General features: G+C 40.2%; 3 protein-coding genes across 5 annotated transcripts in view; 1 reads left to right on the forward strand and 2 right to left on the reverse strand.

The window, feature by feature from the left end:
• Positions 1 to 14,423, reverse strand: part of pde8b (phosphodiesterase 8B) — a 97,159-nt gene extending 82,736 nt beyond the window's left edge. The window contains exons 1-2 of one of the 3 annotated variants that reach the window (XM_084382723.1): positions 14,351 to 14,423; positions 3,910 to 3,984 (exon numbers count right to left, since the gene is read on the reverse strand). In XM_084382723.1, coding sequence (XP_084238849.1) covers positions 3,910 to 3,915 — 6 coding nt within the window. In that variant the 5' untranslated portion in view covers positions 3,916 to 3,984; positions 14,351 to 14,423. The other 2 variants (XM_084382724.1, XM_084382725.1) reach the window with 2 other exon arrangements.
• s100z (S100 calcium binding protein Z) lies at positions 6,486 to 14,419 on the reverse strand. The gene is made up of 4 exons (XM_084382728.1): positions 14,351 to 14,419; positions 11,907 to 11,998; positions 11,631 to 11,804; positions 6,486 to 7,508 (listed from the first exon to the last, which is right to left on the reverse strand). The coding sequence occupies exons 3-4, from the start codon at positions 11,769 to 11,771 to the stop codon at positions 7,353 to 7,355; spliced, it is 297 nt and encodes a 98-aa protein (XP_084238854.1). The 5' UTR covers positions 11,772 to 11,804; positions 11,907 to 11,998; positions 14,351 to 14,419; the 3' UTR covers positions 6,486 to 7,352.
• A 4,428-nt stretch (positions 14,424 to 18,851) lies between the features above and the next one.
• Positions 18,852 to 20,105, forward strand: ch25hl2 (cholesterol 25-hydroxylase like 2). The gene has a single exon (XM_084382727.1). It carries the CDS (start codon positions 18,875 to 18,877, stop codon positions 19,772 to 19,774), a length of 900 nt encoding a protein of 299 aa, XP_084238853.1. The 5' UTR covers positions 18,852 to 18,874; the 3' UTR covers positions 19,775 to 20,105.
• Positions 20,106 to 22,908: the final 2,803 nt, after the last annotated feature.

Consider the following 22,908-nt stretch of genomic DNA (forward strand, 5'->3'; position numbering starts at 1 on the left):
AAAGGCACATTCTGTCCATCTTTATAACAGTCACTGTCTTTGGTTTATTACCTTGTCTGAGGTTATTGGGGAAAGATTTGAAAACTGATGCTTTACCTAACCTTCAGAAGTCCAACAGAAGGTGGATATTCTTTGTCTGACGTGTGTATATTTATATTTATTAGGGCCCGAGCAGGGAACCTGCAAGGACCCTATTGTTTTTGTAGCGATTTTTAGGGCCCGAGCACGAATCTCGTGCGAGGCCCTATTGGATTTGCTCGGATTATTATTATTATTGTTCCATCCCCAAGATCGCATTTTTGGTGGCCGCAACATACCCCAAAAGTTACCCAACCTGGAACATACGTCACACCTGGCGAAAAATTTTATAATCTCTCATCGTTGTGAATTTCCACCAGTAGGTGGCGCCAGAATCAAGGAAAGTGCATTTTGGCTAATAACTCATATACTTTGCCGCACATTCAAAAACCTCATATCCAAGCATTCAGTGAATTGTGCTGAATCTCCTGATTTAGGCCCATTTCCACCTACCGTTTTTTTTTTTTCAAATTCGCCAAATGTCGCAAACCTCATTTTTCAAACTCCTCCCAGGCAATTTCATCGATTTGCACCAAACTTTGCACACAGCATCTGTGGACCCTCCTGACAAAAACTTAAAAGATGTCCCAATGCCCCAAAAATAAAACAACAATTTCCTTCACATTGTGGTCAAACAGACAGTCTTGCATATCTTGATGAAATATATTATATATATTATTTTTTATATGTAAATATTAGCATGTTAGCTCAATAGCTTCGAGGTCATGTAATCAATTCACTCAAAATCATGCCGGGATCATGTAACTACACTGGCTGCATGAGATACACCTCTTGTTTTTACATTTTACATCTTTTCATATTTTTTATTAATTTTTATTAATTTTTATATGTAAATATTAGCATGTTAGCTCAATAGCTTCCAGGTCATGTGATCAACTGACCCCATATCATGTTGGGATCATGTAACTACACTGGCTGCATGAGATACGCCTCTTGTTTTTACATTTTACATCTCTATATATTTTTTATTAATTTTTATTAGCAAATATTAGCATTTTTAGCAAATATTAGCATTTTAGCTCAATAGCTTCCAGGTCATGTGATCAGTTGACTCAAAATCAGTGTGGGATCATGTAACTACACTGGCTGCATGAGATACGCCTCTTGTTTTTATGTTTTACGTCTCTAAATATTTTTTATTAATTTTTATTATAATTTTTTTATTTTTATATGTAAATATTAGCATGTTAGCTCAATAGCTTCCAGGTCATGTGATCAATTGACTCAAAATCAGTGTGGGATCACCAGACTCGTCCAGACTGAAATATCTCATCAACTTTTGGATGAACTGCTGTTAAAACACCATAACATCGTCACTGATGTCTATGTTTCTTTACTGTTCCCTATTTTCTTGTGTGTTCGTGACGTAAAAACGTGACACACTAGAACAAGGACAGGAGAGGCATTATCGTCTCCTGGCAATGTGGAAGGACTGATACCAGATTTACCCGCACTTAAACAAACCTGCACATACACGCTTATTTTACCGTATAAAGGTATTATTGTAACCATGATGACAAAGTTCCTCTCGTCATTTTAGGACTAACACATTATTGGTTTTGGTCCTTTCATGAGACTTAATTCAAAACATATAGGAAACCACCATCATGCTGCAGCACGTGACATGACAGGACACGGCTGCACAGCTGCTTCACTCCCACCCCTCCTTCTCTCTGATATTCAAATTCAAATTAGTGAAAGACCACTAGAGGTGCTTATTACTACAATATGTACACACACACACACACACACACACACACACACACACACACACACACACACTCTCACACTGATTTCTGACGTGGATTGCGACCACACACTCGTTCATCACCAGCTGTGGCTGCAGGTGTCTGTCATTGATAAAAACACCTGCAGGCCTTTAATCAGCGGTCGCCCCATTGCTTCCTACCAGTCGAGCCATTATTCTCAGAGATATGGTCGCTGCTCTCTCTGTAGTGACAGCGAGGGGCCGTTATATTGCCAAGACAGCGATCAAAGACACTGATGTCATCCCACATCTGGAGAGATAATGAAGTGGCAAATGCTCCGGTGGGAACCTGAAAGGCCTCACGCTTATTAACCTGGATAGAGGTGAAGGAAGTTCTCAATTATAACTTATAAACAACACGAAACAGCTGAGATTTACTAATAACATTTAATGGTATATGAATGTTTATTCGTCTATTATTCCAGTTTACTGATGGCTTCACCTGCTGTGTAACAGACGGGGACAATGTCAACTAGAATCTAAAAAGCCTGAGAAGCCCATAAAAACATAACTCTGGTGTTGTGGTGCTTTGAGCTAAATGACAACATGTGTCTGTATAGCAGGTACAATGTTGTCCATGTTTAGCGTCAGTGTGTTGGTGTGTCACATTTGTTTTGCAGGTATTTGATGGTAAACAAAAGTACCGGAACAAATTAAAGCTGCTGTTGGAACAAGAGGTAAAGTCAGACAGATTCATCCTCTAAAGACCTTTTTATATATTTTAGTTCAGTCTCTCTTTAAACCAGAAATTCAATGCATTCATTTTCATGCAATGCTATCATAGCATTGCAAACACGAAAATGAGCATGTCCACCAGTGCCATCCTGTCACTGTTACCACACAACAGAAATGTTGCATAAATAAAGAGCGTTTTGGACCGACAGCGTGACTGAACTCCTCAGTTACTCTGCAGACTGAGAAAATCAAGCGTGACATTTGAACGTGGCCTTTCTGAGAGGCAGAATTATCAATACTTTGTCAATCACTCAGCGGGAGCTTAAAGAGGATTCAGACAGTCGATACTCAAAACATCACAGCCTCGTATTCCTGTTTTAATAACAGACGATTGTTATTTCAATGTCTTTTTTAACAGAAGACTTTGTATGAAAATGATTTTAATTTTACTCAAACTGAAGATAAAATGTTGAATAATCAAAAACATTTTACTGAATTACTTAAAGTTCAGCCTTTTTTATTACAGATTTTTTCCTACTTTCATCCATTTTTATTTTATATGCTGTGTGTGATTAACTCGTCTGTCTTCATTATTGTTATATTGTTTGTGTCGCCTCCCAAAGATGAAACAGTATAAAGATCTGCAGTATGTCGACCACATCATACACACAAAGCACACACACAGTGCAGCTGGATGCACGCACGCACACACACACACACACACACACACGCACACACACACACACACACACACACACACACACACACTATAAATACTGAGCCTCGTTAACACTTGCAGCTGTGTAACTATTCACTGTAAGATGTTTTAGTCCACATGGGCCATTTGCTTGATTCACAAATTTTCACTTTCCTCTTCATCAGCTGAAGCTAAGATAATTAAACCGTTACACGCACGCACGCACACACGCACACATGCACACACACACACACACACACACACACACAGGCAGGTCACTCCTAACGAGGAGTAATGACACAAACTGTGACGCACAAAGTGACGTAACAGGAGGACGGACAGCATGTGGGAGATAAGAGCTGGAGGCGTATATTAAAGACATTCGTCGCAGGTAGCAGCCACGTTTGGACGAGTGACACTGAGGAGAAACTGTCCTACACATGAAAAAAAACCAGCAGACAGAATAATAATATACGTCCACAACGTGTATGTTTGCTAATTACACAAGGAAATCTCCAGAAGCTGCTTTCTTCACCTTTCTTCCATCACTCTTTTCTGTCCTTCTTCATATTGGACATTTCTTTCTATCATCGACAACAGCATGTGTTCATTAAGGCAATGTGTTTTGTCTTTGTGCTTTCAGACACACATTTATAATACTTTCTCTGACCTCCATCAGTCCTGTCCCCTGCTTTCTGCTCTCCAGACCTCCATCATCCCTCTCAGTATCCTGTCCTCGTTCTCTCTGCAGGGTTAAAAACACCAGAACCTCGTTTTTCTTATTTGTCACGTTTCTTTTTCAGTTTCTGGTCTCCTTGTGATTCCAGAGTCATAAAGGAGGCTCGTGTCAATAAAATAACAAACCAATTATTGTATTTACCTTCAAATTGTTCTCAATCTGGACTGAAACTTACAGATATTACAACACTGTCTGTCCCTTCATTTCAGCTGGCTGGAAACTGAAGAGTTGCACGTGCAAGCATTTCTTTCTTAAACATTTTGGAACAGTTCACTCAAAAAATGAAAATCCAATCATTCAGTCTTCTCACCCCATGCTGATATAAAGTCAGGTGAAGTCTCGTAGTCCACAGAACATTTCTGGAGCTTCACAGCAAAACAGAGTTGCAGCATTCTGCTAAACACCTGAAGCAGCTGGAGACTTGATTTAAAACGGAAAAACAGCCAAAAACCAAAAAAGCATGAAATGGCTCCATACAGCTCATCCAAGTCTCCAGAAGCCACGAAAATAACATCAAATCATTCAAGACTTTGATTTCGCCGGAGGAGCTGTATGGAGCCATTTCATGCTTTTTTCAGTTGCTGTTTTTTTTTAACAATTTAAAACAAACCCCAGCTGCTTCGGTTGTTTAGGAGAAGGCACCACTTTAGCTTTGCTAATGCTGTTAGCTTAGGAGCTACAGTTTTTGTATTTAAAAAGGGTGTAAATAACAGCGTTATAAACAAAGTTTGATTTGTTTTTATGTTATGTCACATAAGTAAGCTAATGTCTTACTTACGTCACTTAGTTACCAGACTGATCGTAGTTATTCTAACCCAAAATATAATCTTACCTAAACCTACTCAAATAATAAGTCCTGAACTTTTATTTCTGGGCAAACTGTTTGTTTAATTGCCAGTAATTTTCCTCCACACTAACAGGACGTCACGATCGTTCTGATACAGGAAACTATCAGAGATGACTCAAACGTTACGCTGCTGGAAGCCCCTTCATTTCGTCAGAGGAACTTAAGAGACGATTATTTGAACATTTTGAAGAGTGTGTGTCGAAGTGGAGGGTATTTATAACAGTGAGAATATAAATATCCACATTTAAAGATTGTCTAATGGCACTTACGATTGATTGCAACCTTTGAGAAATTGAACAAAGAACATAATTACTGCATGGCATCTTCCCAGGAGAGAGGCTGATTATCCTGCTCGATTACAGCCAATCACAAAAAATTGCATTGTAATGCTGAGGGTTTGTGCGAGCACCATCTGCGCGCATAAAAGCATCGCACTTGTATTTTGTTTCAGTAATTTTCCTCCTCGACACAGCTCAGAATGTCATCGCAAATTAACTGTCTGGTTTTGGTATTCTGGGAAAAGGGACGCACAGAGGAAAACCCTGAGAAAGGACAAAATGCAGCTCGAGTTGACACTTTTGTCCTCCCCAAGGTGAGAGTATCAGCAATTCTGCTGGAGGGGAAGACGTGTCCGTGTGATTGGCTGATGCTGCTGGACCCAGGTGGTCTGTGCGTATTGGGATCGCCATGCGTCATCGAGACACGGTACGCAGTCACTTCCCAAAAGCCCAGCCTCTCTCGCCTCGTTGGATGTCCAGTAAGTGAAGGCTGAGTGACAGCTCTCACACACACTCACACACACTCACACATGCACCGTGCTGGAAGGTAATTAAGTACATGTGAGCAGAACTGAAAGATACAGTATGTAACTTTTCTGCATTAAAATGTGTAAAAACGACTAAACCTTTGTTATAAGTTTTGTTCAGTTGTGCACTTACATTATCCCAAATATTTCCAGCAATGTTCAAACATTTACTCACGGAAATGGGACGTTTAATTTTGGTTAGGGTTAGGTTGAAATGTGAATATAACTTTAAAACATTACCTCGTAGATTTTCATCAACAATGTCGGTTCTTTAACAACAAATGCTCCCATGATCCCACACTGCTTATGTCTTTTAATTTGTTTTGATTAAGAGACCACTGGCCAGTCAGTCCACCACTGTCAAAGAGAAGCTCATCTATCACTGTGCAACGAAAAGAGCAAATGTTTCCCCCGGTCACTATCCGCAGGTAACAACTGGAATAACTGTGGAAACTCTACACTGCACAAGAGAAAGACGCCCGTTGATGGAGGAGGTGAAGAAGGTGAAGAGGGAGAGTGATAGAAAAAATATCCAGCGGTTCCATAGTTAGAAATGTTGAAACATAGTCTAGAACTGTGGTCATTGGCTTGCCGTGATCGTCAACATGGTGCGTATGACACTTATGCGACTTCAGCTGAGTGAGTACTTTTACTTGTGATATTTACAAGTATAGTATGCTGATAATACTTATTTTTCAGAACCGTTTTATTAGTACACAAGTAAAGGATCTACTCCCACCACTGCACATGCACACATGCCCAAGCAAACACATCAATACACATTTTGTGCTCAAACATCAGTACGTGCACACAATAAATAATCCGACACAAAAAAGTCACGTGCTCCAGTTTCCACATGACACAGAGCTGTTTATTCACTGCAGGTTCATTTAGTTTGTACATGAGGTCACACTTTATTTTGAGATTTTCAGATTGATGGTCAGAATTTTAAAATGTTTTCTCGTACAACTCACAATAGATTCAGACAGATTAAATGTGACAGACAGGACAGAACAACCCTACAGATCATAACTGTGATCCTGTGCATGTTTCCATGACTCCAGCTTTGTGCCGACACAAGGGAAAAAGTCGTCCTCCTCGGGGAACACGGACTGACAGCAGGACTGACGAGGGACCAACATGTTTCCTACTAAACGGACCATCAGGATGTGACAACGCCTCGAAAGACAATTGGGAGATATTTAACTTTTGACATTTAAAATGCAGCAGGGACGGCCTCAGCTGGGACTGTCACTGGGACAACAAAGAAATGACAACAAAGGACACAAAAAATGTAAATTCTTACATGACAAAGGTGCAATTTTAAAGGTTAATGCCACTGAATTAATTTTTCGGTATCAGAGTTTTTTCTCTAATGCTAACAAGTTTGGAATAAAAAACAACTTCAAACACAATAAAAAGGACAATTAGGACAATTGAGACGATTTAGGAAAAGGGCACTTTGTATTTTCTAGTTACAAACATCACTCTAATATAAAAAAGACATTAATTTGGATCAAACAAGTTATTGTTTAACAGCTCCAGGCTGAACATTTGAAAGACAACTTAGATTTTTTTGATGTGCAACAACAGAACAGAGCGTCTAATCCTATTTAGCAGGAAATGCTAATACAATAGTTCAACTGAAGGGACATTAACTGTGTTGTTTTTAACATTTTCAAACTGTCGTTAAAGATTTACAGTTGGCTCACATTTGGATTCCTACATGTTTTTCTTCTTCTGCTCTTGGAAGAAGTCATTACAGGCGACGGTGAGCGCGGCCACCAACACAACAAACTCATTGAAATCCACCTCGTTGTCTTTGTTAGAGTCCAGGTCGTTCATGATTTTCTCCACCAGCATCGGATCCTTCTGAGACTGAAAACAAAACACAGAGGAAGAGAACGTTTAGTCTTTTCGCCTCTTAATGAGCTCCTGTGTTACTTGGGCTTATAGTATCGACGCTTCAGATCCTTGTTTGAGCAATTAAAAAGTAGCTTCAACACACGCCAGGTTAATGTGGTGATATCAGTCCGTGCATGCAGGATGAGTAACATGCGGTTGCTTGATTGATATTGGAGCTTAATATCGACTTGAGGTAAAAGCAGCCATCCGTGTCGGCTGGAGAGCGAGTGATGCTGCTGCTAAATGACCCGTGAGCTGCAGCTGATCACACTCACGGCATTTATTGCTTTACTCATTTGAGAAACAAGACACGGTTTTCCTTTTCCACCCTCTGACCTCCGAGGCGACGTTGATCTTTACGTTGCTGCATTCGTTAAAGACAACATTTTATAAGGTTGAAATTAAAATCCATTCACCTCATTACTTATTACCACCATACTGCGTGTTGTTTTATTTGATTTTCAGTTTTTAATGGACAAAGAGACTCAAAGCTGGGTTTTTTACCAGTAGACAAATCGTATCAGGAATTCCTAACAAAAGCTACACACATTTTTAATTTACTTTTAATTTGCTTGCTATATAGTGAGCCCCCTCAGGGTCATGGTGAGTTTTTTTTTTTGGGACTACTTTCATGTTCCCTCGCAATACTTTTCTCCCTCCGGCCTCTCCCCTGAAGAGGTGTGTCTCTGGGCTTGTTAGGTAAAGCTGACAGGCTAACAATAGTAATAATAATAATAACGCATCAGATAAGCTGACAGAGATCTTCGTGGTCCTGGTGGTCCACAGGACAAGAGGGAGGTAGATCGGTCTGATCTAGGCTGTCCTCCCTTCTCCCAGAGAGTGGGAGGGCGTCGTGGGCCACATTGAATTTACTGTTTAACACCACAGAAGAGACAAGAATAAGAGTGATATTTCCTAAAAGTATGTTCCATGGCTGCCTGGTGTTAATGAGTTGTGCTTGAGGTTGATTGTGGACCATTGCCCCACCAGTAAACACATCGACACCTAAACTTCGGCAACTGCAGTGTCTCTGGGCTCTGGGCTATATATATATATATATATTTTTTAAATCTAGCTTATTTAATTTTAACAGTCGGAGAATTTTGCCTTTTCTCAAACCATAAAGGAACCTTGAATTTGAAGACCTTAAGTTTTCATAGACAGTAAAACTTCACAATGCCTTGAAAAATAAAGTAATTTCATTTCCTTTTTTTAGACTTAAATACAGTTAAATCAATAAAATAAACAAGTAGTTCTTAAATAAACTAAAAGGCGATCTAAAGTAAACCTACACATCCTGAACCGAGCGCCAATTAAAAGCTAACCTGAAAGACTAAACACCAACGTGCTCCAGACGTGACTGTCCTCTACAGCTTCCTTCTCCTCCTCAGTCCTGAAAGCATCTTTTTAATATTCCCCTCCATAACTCAACAATATATATATATACAGTAATCTATCAAGCCTCTGTGTTCGAGCGTCAAAGTTTCCTGTCAGAGGAAACTGAGGGTGAATGTTATGCTGCGGCTGCATCTATTCTCAGAGGTGACTACAGCCCGGGGGGATGTGATGACATCATGGGAGAGTCTATATTTGGAGGCGATATGGGCCACTGATGATGATGCGTGAGCACCTGAGGCTTCCCGTCCGCATGAGGGAGGACAAGAAGTGAAGATAAAAAAATATATCTGAAGGCATCAGAGGTTTTACTCCGAGTCTTCGGCCGTTTTGTGGACGGTCTCAATCATTTGTACAAACTGCTATCACACAGACCCAGGCTTATCTGAAATGACCTTATCTATCTCCTCCACAGCCTTTATTTCCCACAGTAGAGCCACCAGCGGTTACACTCTGACAGCAGGGAAGCAATCAATGAGAAAACAATTCCCTCAAACAAGGTCAGGAAGCTCTCTCTTAAATCATCTGAAAAACTGGTTATCGAATTTAACTTTTAGGCGAGTGAGGCAACAGCGAAGCGCCGTCCACAGGGTTAAAATCCTTAATGAGCGTGTTTCCCTGATTGCTATTGGTCGTTATAGATCCACTGAGGAAACACAGATGTAAAGGTCACACTTTGGTGCACAAACATATTCAGACGTTCTGAGTCCCGTCAGCACTTTGCTTCGTTCTGTTAAAAGTAAATGTGTTCTAGTGGAGCTCGGTGTCTGTGATCTCATCAACTACTGTAAAATGGTTGTTCATATGGAGGACGGTCATATGTTTCCTCTTGGTAACACTTTACATAAAAATCCTTGTAATAGGTGTTAGTTAATAGGTAATACAGCCCTAAATACGTACTTATAAGATACATATTAACATAAATAAGTCTATACAAGTGTTTTTAAGTTCTGTTTATAGACTGCTTAATAACATTAATAAAAGTTTGTTCATTTATAATATAACAATTGTTGCTTTATTGAGATTAATACATATTTTATTGTGCATTTATAGGCAGATAACTATGTACTTACCAGCTACAGGATGCTAAGTGAGAACAACGCCTTATTAAGGTTAGTAAATTCTTTATTATGCTCTTAGAAACTTTTTTTTAAATTTAACTTGTTATAGCTTCGAAAAATCTTAATTACCTGTTAAGACATTTTTTTTGTTCTTACATGAAACTTGTTAACCGTTTATAGACTAAATAACATTAATAAAAGCCTTGTGAGTTTCTAATAATTATTTATAATAACATAATAGGTAGGTTGACTTACATATTATGTTATTATTAATTTTTTACTGTGCTTTTTTGTTGCTTTATCAAAATGCTAAAAAAGAAGAAAAAGAAAAAGATTATAAAACATTTATAAGCACTTGTTTACAGTTGATAGACGTTTAGAACATTAATGTCTTTTTAGTTTATTTATAATGTAGACAAACCTTTGTTAAACCTCTACAAAGCTATTTTTGTTTGTTTATTATCATTAAACAAAATTTATTATGCATCTAAAGCGAGAAGGATGCCTTATTCAGGTTCATACATTTTAAATTATGCACTTAGAAACAATTTTTTTTCAAGATTTTTTTATAGCTGCAAAAGCACAGTTAACTGTTAATAAGTGCATCATTATAGAGAAACAAAAAGCTTTGTAAAGGTTTAAGAAAAGTGTGAATCATAGTGTAACAAACATGTTTAGTGTTAGATTATAATACATTTATACTTCTTAGAAACCTGCTAGCAGTTTATAGATGCTTAAAGGGTAACTCCACCAATTTTCCACATGAAAGTGTGTTTACAGGTCTTGGGGAGTACTGCTGCATTATGTAAAAAAAAAAAAAAAAAAGTAGTATAAAGTCTTTAGTGGCTCCAGAGGAAGCTGCATGTAATCTGGGAAAATACCTCCAGTGATGTCACTTGGTGACTGTTGCATTGTGGGTAATGTAAGCGGCAGGGTTTGAAAAGCAGTCCGCTGGTCTAGCATTACACTCCTATAACACTGTTGGACTCTTTATGGACAGTTTAAAAACAAATGATCAAAATCAACCCAGCAGAACCAGACACACCACTTCTTCCTTTATAAAATGAGGAGCCTACATTACCCACAATGCAACTTAGTCACCGAGTGACATCACTGGAGGTTGTTTATCTGATTACATGCAGCTTCCTCTGGAGCCACAAAAGGCTTTATACTAATTTATACTAATACTTCATTTTCGTACATATTGCAGCAGTACTCCCCAAGACCTGTGAACACACTTCAATGTTGAAAATTTGTGGATTTACCCTTTAAGAGTGTTAATGAGTCCTTGTGAGTTTATAATAGCATTATAAACACATTTGAGTTTAACTAACTTACCTATAATGTCATTGTGATACCTTTACTCAGCATTTGTTTTTTTTTTGTTATTATTAAGACAGATTTTTTTAACAATAAGCATTTTATAATGACCTGTAAGGGGCTTGTAACCTATTAACTAACACTTATCACAAGGATCTTAATATAATGCGTTCCCGTTTACTTTTGGGAAGACCATTCTCTATTCAGTGTAAAAGAAGTCTTAGCAAACAGTTCATCTGAATGTTTGACAATTTCAATTAAAATACAGAATAAACTAGAAGAACAACAACATAATCGTAGTGCTAAATATCGTCTTTACCGTGAGGAAGTCGGTGAGCTCGCTGTTCAGCAGCTGCTTTAACTCGCCCTTGTTGAGTTTGAATTTGTCTCCATCGTTTCCAGAGTAGTTGTAGAAAACTGTTATCAGTGCATCCATGGCACCCTCGAGCTGGCTCGGCATTCTGCTGGGAGGATGAGGACGTCTTGCAGCTTCCTGAGAATGAAAGTGTTTAAAGATTTAACACATTTTAAAAACAATAAAGCTAAAATTATTGACATGAGAGTGAGAAACGGGCGTCGTGAGAGGTGTTGTTACCTGGTTAGAGTCCGGTACTGATGTGAGAAGAGATGCTGCGGCTCAGCTTGTTTATTAGGGAATGAGGAAGAGCCAAGTGGGCGATCCGCTATCTTTGTGCCGATAATTAGTTCCACAGGTGAGACTCCCATGGTAACTGTATTTCTTTCCAGGTTTTAATCAAGGCAGTTAAGTGAAAAACAAAACATGTGCCAGTGTAACCCTGGAGCCCCCCTGGGTATTCATCAAAGCCTGAGCCATGCTCTGGCCTCCACACATGTGTCTGCATCACTTACAGGTGATCCAGCAGTCTGTAACGCTTCATCAGAGGAGGATGAGTTCAGACCTGTCAGAGAAATCTGCTCTTACCTCGTAACAGGAGATCAGTGTGGATAATCTGATGGTTTAGTCTGTTGTTACAGGCATATTTTATTTAATTATCAGTTGTTTTAATGATTCAATGATTCAAAAACATTTCTAAATGCATTTATTTATGTAAGACCCATTAAAACATTGGAGTATTGTTTTTAATATATATGCAATGTGATGTGTCCTTGCCTTTATGACTTTTGATTCACAGTAGGGGTTTCGCTTGGGAGTCCGCTTGGGCTTTAGACTACACCAGACTTCACTGATTCAATTACCCACAATTCATTGCAATACGTACATGACATCATAGAACTTATCATGAATGTGTAAAACGATTACTTTATTATAACGTTACTTGAAATGTGAAGGCCAGAAATAATATTCGACCACAGCACGATACAGAAATATGTAGAAGTATTGACTGTAGAAGTAATCAAAATGCATTTTGTTACTGTAGTCTTCAGGCCTGTCAGTGGCTTATATTTGCCACGCAGTCTCACACACTCACAGACTTGGCGTGATGACAGTGAACGCGTCTCTGAACATACGACTGAAGCCCGTGAGGGTGACACAGACATGTTTCGGCTTGTGGCCTTCATCAGAGCCATCTGGACGATTCTGATTCACACATTTACAGCAGCCACATCCTGCTGGTTAATGACAACCACCGCAATGTCCAGATTAACTGAAACATATTTCATGTATTTTGCTCAGGGGACACTACAGCTTTTTTATTTTTGTGTAGTCGGTAGATTGAAAATATTAACTGATGTTTTCCTAATCCGCTGTATGGTGCTAAATATTGTACTTATGAACCATTTTAAGGTACTTATGAGTATGAGTGCACTGATCTATGTTTCATGACTGTGATGTTTTGTGTTTTTGATCTTGTGGACATGTTTTTCTAGGTGAGACCAAAGACAATATTCCTGCTCCAGCTGTACAATAAAGTTATTTCTTTTCTATTCTATTACTTTCTTATTTATATTTGAAATATCAAGTGACATTGTATTTCTGAACATGTCTTCCTGCCTCATGACTTCGTATCAATAAAAAACACGTCACACTTGCAGAGACGTGCCTCTTTGCCGGCGGCTCACCGGTCTCTCACTTTCACCTTGTGATTTCAAATCGTCATTTTCTCTTTGCGGGGTTTATTTTTAGCGACGGCAGCTTTCACCTTTTGTCTTTCTGTGTCCGGACATGATCGTCCCTCCTCTGTCACTGTGTCATAACTGACAGCGGAGAATAACAGTCCATTCAGCCCTCAGCCCCCAAAGACAACACCTGAGGGATGTCAGTTGTCAGGTGCGCCTGCAACTTTTCTTCCACTCGCAGCCTCGGCCACGGAGAAGATAAGAGAAGTTTCCATTTGTTAAGGTGATGAAACTGTTTCCCCTCACGGCTGCTCATAGTAAATGATGTGTAGGCCGGTGACCCGTGAAAGCCTTAACACAAAGTGACATCATGTCACTGAATGATTTCAAGTCATTATAATACGGCTGCATCCACAACATGCTGAGTGATTTTAGATGAACCCCTCATATCGTATGAAGTTGCGGGAAATGCATCAATAAGAACGATAGGAAATGATTGTGATATTAAGAACAGATTTTACTTTGTTTCTTTTATCAAAAAAATATGATCATAGGTCAGTTTGACTTGTCGGATGAGTCCAGATGTTCACAGAAACACTGAACAGATACCAAGCAGTGTTTAAATAAGCCAAATACTAAAAACTACTTAATAAACTTCCCTCCTCACATTCATGTTTGAGAGATAAATTCAAATATTCTGAGACAAAACAAAAAAATCACAACAGCTGTTTCACACGGGGCTGCAGGTGTCACTCTTGTATTTGTTTGTTTCATTCTACATTAAACTTCATTGTATTCATTTATTCTATTTTTTTTTATTTTAAGCTATCATACATTGTTGTTTTGATCCTTGGCTGTTGTGTTTGCCATCATTCTTCTTCATCTCGACATCACTGTAAAGGAGGAAACTTCCTCAGCGGTCTTTCGAAGTAAAATAAAGATTGTGTATTTTAAAGCCCTGCTCACGCTCTTTAAGGGAATGAAAAGCCTTCCTCCTACCTTTACGACGGATGATGTATGGTTTAATGTCTCCTCGTGTACCCTCAGGTCCTCTGCCGCCTCTTGAAGGTCACTACAAAGACAAGAGGAGACGAGGCTTCAATCTAAGCTTTGAAACGTCTTGCTGCAATGACATGTAAAGACAGTTATAATATGAAAGTATGAATCAACTACTGGACTATGAGTTGATCATATTATTAATTATGACATCATTATCAACTGTTCGCTCTCTGCACACGTCCTTGCATTCAACACACCAAGGTGCAACAGCTTTTACTGCTGAGGACACAGGACACTCACCTAAAGCCCATCTAAACATTATTGAGTGATTCTTTGACTTTTCAAACCCGTCTGACTGCAGTCTCCTTTAAGAGAGGCAAGTCTCTGCAGGCACAAAGCGAGGGGTCGTAGCGAGCCTCACAGAGCTGCTATCACTGTCGTAGTCTTGTTTCCTTTTGTCTCACTGAGGTGTGAAATCAAACCTGCTGATGTTTCACTCTGACTCTGTATTCTCAGGTTTGTCCTCTTCTCTGTTCTGCACCAGGCTGACTTGAGGCTTTGTTTGGGTGGATGTATTGCACCTGTTGATGAGCCCTGACATGAATCTCTTCCTATTTTTTTCATGCCTTCAGCTGTGATGTCACGCAGCCTGAAGTAGCTTTTACACAGAGGAGGAAATGAAACCATGATGAGTCTATTTTCACTCTGCATCTCTGCTCACATCTCAAAGTTTGTCATATGTTGAAGTTTTACATTTCTTCAGGTTAAATGTTGTATTTTATGTTGTCACAACGTTGTGCTAGTGATCTGGTTAGGTTGAGGCACAAAAACCACTTCATAATTGTCTGGAAAAGATCATGTTTTGGCTTGAAATACCCGGTTCTGTCACCACAAACACAGCTGGAAATGTCCTGATGTCTCACCAAAAATATCCAGTGATTTCATCCTTACAAATGTTAAAATAAATAAATGTTAAATAAATGTTACAAAATTAAATCAAATCAAACCCAAGCCTATCCGTGGTTTGCAGAAAGGTACAATACCAACTGTTTATTCTGATGACTGGGCTGTAATAAATGGATGCATTTATAAAGCACTTTTATCCGAACTTACACAGCAACAACAGCGAGCCATCGTGCAAAGTATTGTCTTCACCTGGTTTTACATGTTGCATTACAGTAAAGTGATGTTATTTTCTGAACTGAGCAGTCTGTCCTACTTGTGCTAATCACAGTAACATATTTCAATATCGAGGTATTTGGCCAAAAAAAGTTTAATATTGGATTTTGGCGCCCAGTCCTCGCTTTTATGAAATGTTTTGGAAGAGATTTAAAAATATCTAGATATTGTGTATCACAATAGAGTCTGAAAATACCAAATATTATTTTAAGACCATGTCTGAAGAATAAACCTTCAACCTCAACATGTTTGTGAGTTTAAAGAGTTAACATTTGTTGATGTTTCATCATATATCCTATGATTGATCATATTCAGCTATCAGTCATTCATAATTCAACTGTTTACTAACTTTTTATACACACAAATAAAATGAAACATTCTTTGAATGTCCTTATATCTGCTTACAGTGACATCATAGTGTTAAATAAACCGTTTATCAGGTGGTTTTAGTGGTTATGAATGTAAGTTAAAGAGAAGCGTTTGCTCGGGGACGAGCCTGGTCCAACGTGTTAGCATAGCTGTGGATGTCACCCTGTCAGGATCAGTGTAAACTGCTGCTGGAGGATTTCTCATCATCTGGACAGGAACAGCGATGATTTTAAGTTACAAGTGAGCAGTGTATGTATTTATATTGCACCAAATTCAACACTGCACTTCCTCAGGTCCTCAACAACAAACCTGCCAAGTGTGAAGTTGATCGGATGAAAAGTTCAGATGGACAGATGGACAGAGATTCCTCACTTCATAGTCAGGTGTTCGATGTGCACAAGACAAAGCATTGTACTGTGTGTGTCGACGGGAGTTCATTGCTGGGTCATATATGCGATACGCCAGATCTGTTCTGCAGTAAAAATCCACCCTTATTGTGTTGAGTAACAAAAACCACATTAAACCTCATCAATGAAGAACAGAGAGCATTAAAAAGAGCTCTCTGGAGCTGGACTGTGTCTCAGACCTGCAGTGGCTGCAGAGCTCAGTGGACGTGTCCTCTCCCTCGGGAGTGAGGAGAGTAGTCTCACACCTTGTCATCGTCTCCTCAGACACCTATATGTAGTGCTGCATGTTAGTGATGTGGTGAACAGTGAGTGAGATTGTCATTATTTTTACCAACACTTGTCTGGCAAGTGGCGGCACAAAAGCCAAAATGGTTTGTGATGGTCCGTATCCACTGCAGCAGTTGATCATTGTGGCACTGAAGCAACTCGTCCTTATCGTATCTGACAATGTGCCGACAGCCACCCTCTATTTCTTGGAGGGGGTCGATACTTTTGGATGTGACGAGTCAGTCGGAGGCCAGGTCGTCTACCTCGAGCTGACAGTTATTTTTGACTTCACAGTTTTTCCTCTGGGTTTGACTTGAAATGAAAACCCCACAGGAAACATCCAGCCTCAGGCCGATGCAATAAGAGTCTGCAGAGAGAGCGTGCAGCGCTCGGTCTCACTGAATGTCGTCATGAACCACTGACGTCTGGAATTTCACAGGCCTTTTGCATTTTGATTCAACGTCTCTTCACATTTTTAATGAATGGGCTACACTCATAACGTAGTGGCTGTGAATTAATCAGAGAAATATCATTACTATGGAAAAGCTAAAAACAATAAAAAAGGTAAAATATACACTGCACTATAACTCTAAGGGGTCAGTGTAAATAAAAAGCAGCAATGATTATCCTAAGTTGTCTTCATTCATTGTTTTGTTGTCCTCTGTGTCCAGTGTTTTCTTGATTGTTACTGCCCTCTGTTGGCTGTTCAGTGGTATCAACCTGTTGCTCATCAGATGTTGATATCTAACCTGTTCTGTCGTCTGCTCAGTGAGTATCTTGTGCACCGCAGACAGGATGTAAGTGTTTGTTTATACTTTATACATGCATTTTGTGTTGCCCACAGTGGGTCCACACTGTTTACACTGCACACAATAGTCTCATATCCTGTTTCTATAATACAGTTTACTGATGAACATTTCCTACTTAACCCCAAAAGCAAAAACACATTTTTTTCTCTCACCTGTTGGACTATTTAGGACTGGACCTGAATATTGGACTATTCAGATATGCGTGTATTTGATAGGTATTCAGTTTTTAATTTTGGGATTTGGATATTCGTTTTTTTGTGTTTTGTTGTTTTGCTAAATGTACTGCAAAATTAACTGTTCTCATGTCGCAAAAAGGTGCATACCGACAGCAGCAGGGTTTCCAATACATTCATTTATTTAAGGTAACGGAGACCACGGACATGTGAATTCATTTTGGGGACGTTTCCATCTGTTGCTGTTGCACTAACCCTAACCCTGAGAGATGAAAGTAGATCATGAACACGAAAATAGGTAGGGAACTAAACACATCTGAAATGCTAATCAAGCAATTACCATAACTAGAGATAAGGTAATGTAGCCTATTCTTTCAAACAGTTTAAAAACAACTCGGACCTTAAAAGGACCTATTTGTAATAAATACTGATATTTGAGTCTCACTACCAACTCGTCAGTTGACAGCCTGCACACTGCTGCTGATTCTGATGGAAGCTTATGAAAAATAACTGATAATAGTAGGAAAATATCAGTTTATATTATTGAATGTCTGACTGTAACGTGCACCGAATCACATGATGTTTATTAAATCAAAATGACTGAGTCACACCATAGAGACGAGAGCGGAGGTCGCTGCTGCAGCTCAGCTTCCAACAATGAAATCTTATTTCTGAGAACAAACTCAAACTGAGCAAAAAGCCAACGACAGTCTGACATCTGAGAGGAAGTGCTTTTGAGTTCACGTCCCATTTGACAGCTTTTTCGATGATTAATTACTCTTCAGTGGGCTCATGTTGTGTGTGTATGTGTGTGTGTTTCATAATCTGGGAGTGAGGGAAACAGAAGCATTAATAGGCTGATTATTTGCATGCAGTGTGAATATGACTCGCTGTGTTTAACTTTTTTTATTTTCATTAGATTCATTTGAAGTTACAGGTTTAAAGACACGTCCCCTGGTTTTGGAAGATAAAGTCAAATTCAGCAGCAGGCGGAAGCTCTCTCTCCAGGATTTGGTTCAAAGATTGGAGCTGTTGTGGCCCGGCTCCTGAGTCCTGGCTGCCGTCCTTGTGCCCATGAAAAAGAGCCTTTACAGAGTGGCTTCTTTTAAAAACACAGGGGGTGGGGGGGTGGAGGTGGGGCTTGAACATACATAAGAGGCTAAGACGGCCCGCCAGTCCAATTTGCTGTTGCTTAACCTATACGAGGAAGCTGATTGGACCTTTCCATTCATTTAGAGCCTCTTTATTCTCTCCTGGGGCTTGTTAGAAAGTAATCCTCTTGGATCGGCCTTCAATTGGAAGAGAAACACTGCGTTAGTGATGGGCACAGGCTGGTTACTCAGTACTGAGGCTTTATCCTGGATGTCGAGTGAGGACAACGTGACTGGGGGCCAGCCCCAGGGCTCGGTCCTGCAGCCTTTCTGGGACTACCTCCACCAGAACCACCATGACCTCCTAAGGAGCCCTCCCTTCCCCGTGGTCCTCTCCGTGACCACCTACTTCCTCTTGGTTGGCATCTACACCGTGCTGGACCTGCTGGCGCCCACCTGGCCCTGCATTAACCGCTACAGGCTCCATCCGGACAGACCCGTCACCTGGCAGAACATCTGGACCACCCTGGGTGTCACCATCTACAACCACCTGCTCTACATCTTTCCTTCTACGGTTGCCCAGTGGCTGTGGAGGCCGCCCACCCCGCTGCCCCGTGAGGCGCCCACTTTCTGGAGCTTCATCCTGGGCATCCTGGGCTGCATGGTGGTCTTTGACTTCCAGTACTATGTGTGGCACCTCCTGCACCACCAGGTGCCCTGGCTGTACCGCACCTTCCACGCTGTGCACCACCAGTACAACCAGACTTTCAGCCTCGTCACCCAGTACCTGTCCGGCTGGGAGTTATTCAACTTGGGACTCTGGGCTACGATAGACCCGATACTGCTGCAGTGCCACTGCCTCACAGCGTGGGGCTTCATGGTCTTCAACATCTACGTCTCCATCGAGCAGCACTGCGGGTACGACTTCCCGTGGGCACTCCATAACCTGGTGCCCTTTGGCCTCTGGTGTGGGGCGCCCAAGCACGACACTCACCACCAGCGACCCAGCACTAACTTTGCCCCATTCTTCTCTCACTGGGACTGGCTGGGGGGCACGCACACTGTGCCAACTCCCTCCAGCCACGCCGCAGCCGGAGAGCCAGACAAGACGAAATGTAGAAAAGACTGAAGAGCTTGAGTTAATCTCTCACTGACTCCGTCTCTCTTTTACTCAAACTGCCTCTTTTGTACTCGCTCTCATTCCAGCACACTTGTTTTTTGTCTCCTCTCTGCATTTTCTCTCCTTCCCGTCTGTTTGGTATTATTATATTGATCACCTTCCACTGCTCGCTAACAGTCTAGGAGTTTTGATTATCACTCTAACATTTCTTAAACTGCTGTCTATGTTTTTTTAATGTGAGTGTACTGTCATGTTGTCTCAGCGGCATTCTCAGGTCAGTTTCCATACATGTGCGACATGTTTGAGCTACCTTGACAAATAAAAGCAAAGTATAAAACCACTCACTTGCCAATTGTTTCTTGTGTGTCACTGATTAGGTCTCATTGAGTATTATTTTTGATTGTAGGTGGTGTGATCTGTCAGACTGATCACACACGTTAGCACGTACATTCACTCTCTCTCCCTCCTCAGCTCTGACCCTCACTCTCCAGCATGAATAGGTGCCTTTTAGCTGCATCCCAGTATGATGCGTGGCCGCAATACTAATCTATCATCCTCTCTGAGAGACAAAACGCTCTTACTGTTTACTGTTATTGATTAAAACACAATCATAAAAGAAAGACAATAATATTGTTGTGAAATTTTTTTAATGTAACAATAATAAAATTAATATTTTGTGGAGGTCTTTGGGTTATAGCAGCAGGGTTATTGTTTTGAATATCTCACTATGTTAGGACCAACAGAGGTTACTGTGAGAGTCAGCTTTTTTTTAATATATATATATACACGTTAGATATACACACACTTTGTGACTGTCCTTAAGTAGATATTACTAGTACTTTGTTAGTTTACTTAAGTATAGTTTACCATGTAAGTGTACTTAAGTATACTATAGTATATTCACTTGAGGTTAACTTTTCTGCATTTACTCCCTACATCTTCGCACAAACATCTGCACGTTCTATTCCTTACATTTTCAAACCAGGCATATTTTGAGGTAAATAATCTGATTTATTATGGATTTTCTTATTTTCTTACGACGCTTTATCCAAAATGTGACTATTTGACGTCCTGGGAATGAGACTCATGGTGCGTTCGAGTGGTGTCGGAATAATTCAAACAACATTTTTGCTATTGGGAAAATTCACGTGAACCCTTAAATTGGAGCAACAACTCGGAAAGATGGAAAACATTTTTGCACGCCAGTTGCCGAGCTGACGTCATATGACAGTGAAACATGGCAGAAAAAAGTTAACATTGGCTTAACGGTATTTCAGTGATCAGTTTTCTTTGCTCTTCCTTGCCACTCAAAAAACGGAATCAGTTGTCAACGTGTTGTTTAAACGCTCTGAGGGAGAAAATGCAAAACATCCTCCATGTTGCTCCCACATAAAAACTTGAACATCGGAAATATGAGCTCCGAGCTCGGGAAGTGGGACCATATCCGAGGAGCGCCTGAATGCAGCATCAAACTGTCATTGTGGTGCGTTTATGAACAGCTGGGACAAATCCTACTGACGCTACCGTTAACTTTAATAGTCTTATATTAATATGACGTGAGCTTCAGTTAGCTTTGACCACAAATGTCCTTCAGAAGGAGACTTTTTACTCTGATACTCTGAGTACACTTCAGACTCTGTACTTTATTGCTTTTACTGGTGTAAAGAAGTTGAATTAGTACTTCTACTTTTACCAGCCTTTTTTTTAGACGTTACACAAGTTCAAGTATCTGAACCTCCACCTGAGGAAACGATGTGTGGACTTTGACACCTCTGCTGCTGTTTAAACTGTCATTCATTGTCACTCACCCTCAATGTCACAGGTGCAGCTTCGTGTCCAGTGTGGCTGTCTGTTCGCTCCCCGCCGCATCCTTCCGCACCTTGAAGGCATCATTCACCCAGTCTTTCATGTCAACGTCAAAGTCCAGGAAATTGGATAAAAAAATAATAATTCAGCCTCTTCACTAAGGCTTGAAAACAAATCTGTTGTAGCAGTCTGTGTCCTGTCTGTATCATGAGCCACTGCTAACGTTAGCTAATCGTCCCCAAACAACTGCTTCCTAACAATTACGGCTAATTAAAACCCGGGAAAATGTCAAAATCATCACAGCTAATAAATAATGTTCCAAAAAGGTGACGGCTTCCTCCAGGGTTACTTTTAAATGTCCACCGCATACAGTTTACATCCTCCATGACTTGCAGCTCCTGTAGCCCATATCTGGATCCAGTCGCGGGTGAACAAGCCGCTGTACACCTCCGTAATCCCGCCGTGCCGAGCGCCCAGCTCTCCGTCCGCTCCCCGGCGGCGCCCTGCTGCTGCGCTGTTAGCTTAGCGGGGCTGCTCACTGAGCTAACTGTCGTGTTGGCTAGCTGCTCCGTGAAAAAAGGAAACCCGAGTCTGAAACAAGTGAACCTGAACTGTTAAAAGAGTTTTTATCTCCTAATTTAGGCTCCATTTTATAATTGAGCTTGTAATATTCTACGTCACCACCGAGGATGACATTCGGAAAGTATCATTGGATAAAGGCGATGTCAGTATTGTGTTCTGGTTGCTGATTGGTCAGGGACAACGTCCTCTGCTGGAGCATCACTTTACGTGTTTTGGCCCTCAGAGGTACCCGTCCTCCTCTGCCCTCCCCGCTCCTGCCTGTGCTGCCTGTTCTGGCCTGCAGGTGTCGCCGTTGAAGCACTTTTGTTTTAATCAGATTTTTAAATAATTAATTTTTTAAAAGAAGACAGATTAATCTATTTTGCAAATGATTCAGAGATTTAGTAATGTTTAATTGTTAGCATTTACTCTCTTTTTTAGATGTTGGTCTCCTCTTGTCTCTCAAAAATGGTGGGCAACATCTGCTGCCTCGATGAAGATATAGTCCAGTATGCACAGTATAAATGGTTGTATTTTATTTATTTATGTATTTTTTATACCAGCCAAAGACATTTAAGAACGGACTATTTTCTTCATAATGCATCTATATATGAATTCACGTTTTTCTGATTTTAGGTTTAACTGGTTGTATTTTTTTTATTTTTATAAAACATCTATTTATACAGTGATGCTGTTGTCTATTGAATGCTTTTTCAAAACTATTTTTTAAATTAAATGTTGTTATATTCTTATTCCATGTTATACCTGCACCAAGG

Source organism: Pagrus pagrus (genome assembly GCF_965226575.1).
Source record: "Pagrus pagrus genome assembly, chromosome: 19".
In the NCBI taxonomy this organism is placed as follows: Eukaryota; Metazoa; Chordata; class Actinopteri; order Spariformes; family Sparidae; genus Pagrus; species Pagrus pagrus.